Source organism: Cucumis melo, chromosome 10, assembly GCF_025177605.1.
Source record: "Cucumis melo cultivar AY chromosome 10, USDA_Cmelo_AY_1.0, whole genome shotgun sequence".
NCBI classification, from domain to species: Eukaryota; Viridiplantae; Streptophyta; class Magnoliopsida; order Cucurbitales; family Cucurbitaceae; genus Cucumis; species Cucumis melo.
This window is the reverse complement of record NC_066866.1, coordinates 16,607,086-16,614,559: the sequence shown is the minus strand read 5'-3', so window position 1 is coordinate 16,614,559 and position 7,474 is coordinate 16,607,086. Positions and strand designations below refer to the sequence as shown.

The window sequence follows — 7,474 nt, the reverse complement described above, 5'->3', positions numbered from 1 at the left end:
TTATTTTACTATAGAAAGAAAGAGACTGATTATAATTTTAAACCAATAATTTGGAAAAAAATGAATTAATATCTTACCTTAGAAGCAAAGCAACAAATACAATTTCTCTTCTAAGTTATCATTCACCCACTACTCTTCTTCATAAATCCTTCCACCATCTTCACTCCATATCTTACCTTTTTCTTTCATTTTATTGCCCTACATTTTCTTATATTATGATGTCTAATGTCACAACGTAGGTGTATTTAAACGATAAAAAAGATGTAAAATTTCATGCAACGTAATTATAACTTAAATCGTAAAATTACTTGCTTCCTTTTTTTTTTTTTTTTTCTTTTTATGTCTAACACTCAAAAAGAATACAAATGAGATTATAGAAGAACCCAAGTAAAATGACATTATATAACCTTGATAAGTAAAAAAATAAAAACTAAACTAAAAGAAAATTACTATTATTATTTAATTTTCCATACTATACCTTGAGTCCTCTCTGTCCTTGATGTTAACTTTTCAACTATTTTCCAATAAGCCCTTTTTAGTCAATTTTAAATTAATTGAATTAAATTCCTAATACTCTATTAATTTAAGAAGCAAATCATTAATTTAATTTAGGGAATACAAAGTGGCAATAATGAAACAAAAATTGATAGGTAGGTATTATTAATAGCAAGAAGGTTTTTGTCTTTGTCATTAAAACTTCTAATTTTGCCTCTCCCTGAAATGAAGCCTCCTTCTCCTATCTCTTCCTCCTCCGCCCTCCTTAGAAAACCTCGCTTCTCCCCTTACCTCTTCACTCTCTTGGCCTTCATCTTCTTCGTCGCCATCCTCTACGGTGAAGACCTCGCCTGCATCTTCAGCCAACAACTTGAACTCGACCTCAACCCCGACCGCCCTTCACCCACCACCGGTGAGTTCAATTCTCATTACCTACCATTTGAGCTATATATATGATTTGTACATATATAATTAGATATTCTTAGGTTTAGTTCTAATAATAACAGACGACAAAATCACCATAAATTTAACATCATATCAGAGGAGCAGCAGGTAATGTAATACATTCTTTTGTTAAATTACCATTTTTTCACTATATAGTCTTTCGTACGTGTATTTGTCAAATTTCAATCTCTTTTACTTTGGATATAAATCTCATATTTAGTTCTTAACGATTTCATGTAATGCATATATGTGGATATATTTTTAAAATTTAGAGTAAAAGTATTAATATAAATAACAGTTTTTTGAATGAAAAATAAACAATAATAAAGATGTATTGAAAATATAAGGCCAAATGGAATCTAAAATGATGCTTTATTTATTTTTGACAAGCTTAAAGTGTTTGGATGTAGTGGGGATAAGAATATAATTTGGTTGATTTGAAGATTATTTAATCAATCATATATAATAATTATGATTTTTGGGCGTTGTTAGAGAAGAAGTGGGAGAAGTTGGCATTTGCGAAAGGAAAATTGAAGGAGGATGGGGAGGGTTGTGACGTGTACAGTGGGAAGTGGGTTAGGGACGAGGTGACTCGGCCGCTATATGATGAGTCAGATTGTCCCTACATACAGCCCCAGCTGACGTGTCAGGAACATGGCCGCCCTGACCGGAGTTATCAGTACTGGCGGTGGCAACCCCACGGCTGCGATCTTCCCAGGTCTCTCTCTCTCTCTCTCTTTCTCTCTTCATAATTAAAAAAATATCTTTTGGACAAGAAGCTTGGATAATATAAAATGGTTATCGTTATCCATTTTTAACTTCATTTTAAATATATTAAGTTGTGAAAATTAAAAGAAAATAATTATAAGGTTAAATTTAAAGTTTGTGTGTAAAAAGTATCTTTTTCAAATTTTTCCAATTGTGTCTATTGATTAATGTGTCCAGTGGGAAATGTTATCTATGTAAAACTTTCAAATAGGATCTAAATAATTTGTTGAGTGTTAATTATTTTAGATTAATTTATTTATTGCATATAAAATTTATGAAATTTTGGAATAAAAAAAACTTTGTAACTTGTTCCTTAAAAAAGAAAAAAAAGAGAAGTTTTTAGTTCACAATATCATCTAAAAACATAACAAAAAGTTGCATTACTACCTGTACCATCAACTTAGAAGAAAAAAGAATAATTAAAATCTAAGTTCAAGGAGTCTCAGCTCTATTCAATTTGTATTTATATAATATATGTAAATAAATTAAGATAATATCAATAGACGAAACTATCTTCTTTTGATCTAGTTGTTGATATATAAAAGTTGAACCAAAAGTAATCTTGATCTAAATTCAAAATACCATAACTCATTACACATTAGAAAAACTTAACACTTAAAAATACAAACTTAAAATTAAAATTAAGATCATCATATTGACCTTTTAATTTGATTAACATAAGAAAAATTAAAAAGATTGTAAAGGTTTTGAGATTGCTTTTATACTATTAGTACACATGTAATGTTAATGGAAACAAATTAGTCAACTATTGGAGTTTAATTAGCCAGCTCAAAAGATAAAAAAAAAAAAAAAAATTTAAGATAAGATATCAATTAATTACTTCTCTTAAAGTATACCCTAATAAGATTCAACGAAAGAAAATGAAAGAAATAGTTAATAATGGTAATATTTTGAGAATATTTTCACATTCATTTTATTTTGGATACCAATATTTATTTATTTTTAACATTTCACATATATTATATTATTTTGTGTTTGACATTTTATTTTTTAAAGTATAGGTATATTTTGGTAGAAACTTGAATATCATGAATATATATCGATATTGATATGAACCATTTACTTAAAGTCCCCTATATAGTAAATTAGGTTGTGGATTTGTAAATAAATTTAAGTTCTTATTTTTGTGATTAATGAGACATTAAAAATAAGGAGTATTTTTGTTTTGTATGCCTAAATATGTAGAATTTAAATTTAGGTTATAAACATTAAATAAATTTAAATTTAAGCTATAAACATTAAATGTTAGATTCTAATGAAAAGAGAATGGATAAATTATGTATGAACTAAACTCATTTTGTTTTTGTTTAAGTTTATTAGGGTTTTGGTCTCATTGTTATTGTTATTATTGTTGTTATCGTCGTCGTCGTCATTATTACAATATTCAAGATCAAAATTCATGAATTGTACCTGAATTAATTAAGATTAAATTTGAGGATTTTAGATTAGAGAAAGTGGAAACAAAAACTAGTAAGCTCAACTTAACAGTTGTATCGAATATTCAATTTCTAATAAAAACAAGACACATATTGACCAAGTAAAATCACATAATTAGATTCATTTTGTCAAATTAAAAAACACTTGAAATTGTCATTAAAAAAAATACATAAATTTTGAACTATCTTATTGCTTTCAAACGATTTGATAAAGTTGACCATATTGCAATAATTATTAAAAAATTAGATAACATAACTTAGTGCAAAAAGAAAAGAAAAAGAAAAAAAAAAAAAAAAACGAAGCGACGACGTATGGAAGCATTAAAATTGGCCGCTCCATAGTCACGAGGGTGACGTGGCAGAACCAAGTTGAAGAATATGTGTCGATATTTTTACACATATACGTGGATTTAAATCATTTTATAAAAATTGTTAATAATATATAGAAACAATCAAATTTTGATTTAGAAAGTTTAACCATAAAGGAAGCAAGTGGTTTGTTTTGAAGTTATTTAAAAATGGAGAAATGCATATTTCATCTATTTTTCTACTTACATTTCTAAAAAGATATAGATATATTAATAAAATTTGGATTTCCAAATAGAATTTTCCTTCTGCTTATACATATGCATCAATATCTACTAATTTGTGAATTGCATGTGCAAATTCTGATTGAATTAACTCATATTTTCCTTTTCCCTTTTGAAAAAAATGAAGTTTCAATGCAAGCCTAATGCTAGAAGCCCTAAGGGGAAAGAGGATGATGTTCGTTGGAGATTCTCTAAATAGGGGGCAATTCGTTTCAATGGTTTGTCTTCTTCAATCTCTAATTCCTGACGACGCCAAGTCCATGGCGACCTTCGATTCCCTCACTGTTTTCACCGCCAAGGTACTTAATTCGTACTTTGTTATTTCTTTTTCTTTAATTAAAGAGTAGAGAATTAAACTTACTTTTGGTAAATATAGATTAATATTGAAGATTAATATATATATATACATATAGGAGTTCAATGCAACGATTGAATTCTATTGGGCACCATTTCTTTTGGAATCGAACTCTGATAATGCGGTGATCCATCGGATTTCTGATCGGATAGTAAGAAGAGGGTCCATTAATAAGCATGGAAGGCATTGGAAAGGGGTTGATATTATGGTTTTCAATACTTACCTTTGGTGGATGACTGGCTTGAACATGAAAATCCTGTAAGATTTTATATATTATGTTTTGTCCTTCTTGGGTTGTCTCTATTTACTTTCAAATTTTAATTTAGAAGTGTTTAATAGAATTAATTCTGAATTTTAAGCTTCCATGCATGTTCAAGTATTACAATGATCTTTGAAATTAGAGTCTTATTGGAAAGATGTATTTCAATTTATATCTAACTTTAAAGATTTTAAATGTCAGGGATGTGGTAGTACTGTTTAATACAAAATTGAATTAAGTCTAGTGATTTATTAGACATTTTTCCGAAATCTACGGATATTATAGTCACAAAATTGAAAGCTTAAAATATCTAATAATAGAATAGTTTAATTACAAACATTTTATTTACGTACACACATACATTTGAAAGTTTACGACTAAAACTTGTAATTTAACCTATTTGTATAGTTAATATTATCCCTCTTTTTTATACATTTACAAATTTGAAAAAGAATTGATGTTATTGAATTTAATTAATTTATAGGCAAGGGTCTTTTGAGGATCAAGTACAAGACATAGTAGAGCTATCAACAGAGGATGCTTATCGTATGGCAATGAAGAGCATGTTGAGATGGGTTAGGAAGAATATGAACCCTAAAAAAACTAGGGTTTTCTTCACTAGCATGTCCCCTTCACATGGAAAGTAAGTTCTCTCTTATGATATGATGATATATCTTACTTTTTGGACGTGGGATCTCAAAAATAAATAAAATAAAATAAACATGAGTCGACCTCTAACTTTTAAGTATATAATATTTTAATTAGTGTAAACATTCATAAAGAGCGCGAAACATTATACAAGTCGATTTGTATTAAAACCTAATTTAAAATCAAAATTTGAACTTAAAAACGAGCTAATTAAGCGAGATGCAATTGCTCTCCTTCCAACATTTTTTTTCCTTTCACTCCTGATTAGATATACATAAAAAAGATAAAGAGATCCCACGACTATTATACAATATTCAAATTAATTATTTCATTGTCAATTTGTCCGGAGGTGATACCTAAGTTTATCAAATATGGTATTAGAGTCTATAAAACCTAAACGAGTATTCCGTTAAAGAAAAAAATATCTAACCCAAAAAGGATAAAACAAAAGAGCTAACATCTCGAGTGAGAGGATGTTGAATTCATACCTCATAATCTTTACAAGATAATAGATGAGTTACTTCGATATTTTATGACACATGCGTTGTTAAAGAGAGAGTAACCATATTGTAACAGCACAAGTTATGTTGAACATTTTATCTTGGTATAGCCATTGATTAAGGTAACTCTGATCAATTCCCTTATTTTGTCTCTCTACAGAAGCATTGATTGGGGTGGTGAAGAAGGTGGCAACTGCTACAACCAAACAACTCTAATTGAAGATCCAAACTATTGGGGCTCTGATTCGAGAAAAAGCATCATGGAAGTGATTGGAGAAGTCTTTGGAAAGTCGAAGTTTCCGATCACATTTCTAAACATCACACAGCTCTCGAGCTATCGTCGAGATGCCCACACGTCCATCTACAAGAAGCAATGGTCGCCATTAACGCCAGAGCAGCTGGCAAACCCAGTAAGCTATGCAGATTGTGTCCATTGGTGTCTGCCTGGTCTTCAGGATACTTGGAACGAGCTTCTTTTTACCAAACTTTTCTATCCTTATTAATCTTAATAAAGGTCTTTTTGGATTGACTTGTCAATGGCTTAAAAAAAAAAAAAAGGAAGTATTTTAAAGTAAAGCATTTAAGTCAATTCAAAGTTAAATTTTTATGAAGGTTCACTCCCATCTAGGATTCGTTATGAGATTTTGTGTAAAGTTGGGGCTGGCGCGGTATTGAGTATGTCAATATTCAAGATGGAGAGTGTAAATCTATATGAAATTCAAAGGATTGAACATGAGTTTTTTCTCTTCTTTTTTCCCCTGGAAAAGGAAAATTTGTATAAAAACATCCTTAGTTTGATATGTTTGTTAATTCTTGGAAAAATGTAAAATTGTCAATTATATTAGTTTAAAGAAAATTTTGATTTGTAAAATAGTTAGGATGGCCCGTTTGATTTTCTCATTTTTTAAGAAATTCTTAAATTAAACCATGGGAAATTCTCCACTTCTGTTTTCATTTTATTTAATTCTATTTTCATACTATTTTAAAATCTTTATTTGGTTGAATGGTGGATATCTTCATTTTTGGCCATCTTAGATTTAATTTGCAACTTTGATGATTTTTTTATTACTTTATTTTTTTATATTTCTTAACTTGTTTTATTTTTTCTTCATTTTTTAATTTTTCATGTTTATTTATTTAATATTTCTTAATTTATTTTTTCCTTTCCTTATTAATCTTTAATATATGTGTTTAATATTTAAAGAATTTACATAGATTAATAAAATCTCTAAATATTTATTACGGTCTATATAACAAAATAAGAAAAACTCATGAAACCCAATTATTTTTTCTTAAATTTCATATATGCCTGTTTATTTTGAATATTGTGTGACGAGTTGTGTACTTTTTCATATCTTTGTAATTTATTCATCTTTGTTTGGTATTTATTCATCTCCTCTTTCTTTGACGTCTAGAATATAAGATCTAATAGTTTAAATCTCCCATTCCATCTTCATCATCTTTGGTAGGAATTCTAAATTGCTTAGAAGATTAGTAAAAGATATTAACAAAGAACTATGTACTGTTGCATTTCTAAACGATTGTGTATATTGTATTATACGATCGTTAGATTTGAAGTTTTTCACAATCATTTACATTGGACTACATAATCTCTTACCATAACCAACTCGACCACTTCCATAATCAACATGATCGTTTACGTACCATGATCAACACGATCATTTACCATGGTTAACACGATTGTTTAAAGTATATTATTTCACTCACTACAAGAGATAGGGGTACTCCCGACGCCAAAAAACGTCGGCGAAAATGAAAGTACGTCGAGAAAGGATATTCCGACGTACAACACGGCATTGAGAAGAACGTCGGGAGAGGCTTTTCTGACGCCGTGTTGTACTGTTGGTACTGTTGCATTTCCATCGTTTAAAATGAACTGCGCCCAGGAAACCTCTAACTTCACTTACACTTGGGCAAACATGAGGAAAACTTGTACT

General features: G+C 29.2%; 1 protein-coding gene across 1 annotated transcript; it reads left to right on the top strand.

Annotated features, from left to right (window-relative positions):
- Nucleotides 1-624: 624 nt before the first annotated feature.
- On the top strand, nucleotides 625-6,249 carry LOC103495151 (protein trichome birefringence-like 33). The gene is made up of 6 exons (XM_008456619.3): nucleotides 625-907; nucleotides 1,432-1,657; nucleotides 3,882-4,053; nucleotides 4,168-4,367; nucleotides 4,853-5,011; nucleotides 5,677-6,249. Exons 1-6 carry the CDS (start codon nucleotides 721-723, stop codon nucleotides 6,017-6,019), a joined length of 1,287 nt encoding a protein of 428 aa, XP_008454841.1. The 5' UTR covers nucleotides 625-720; the 3' UTR covers nucleotides 6,020-6,249.
- Nucleotides 6,250-7,474: the final 1,225 nt, after the last annotated feature.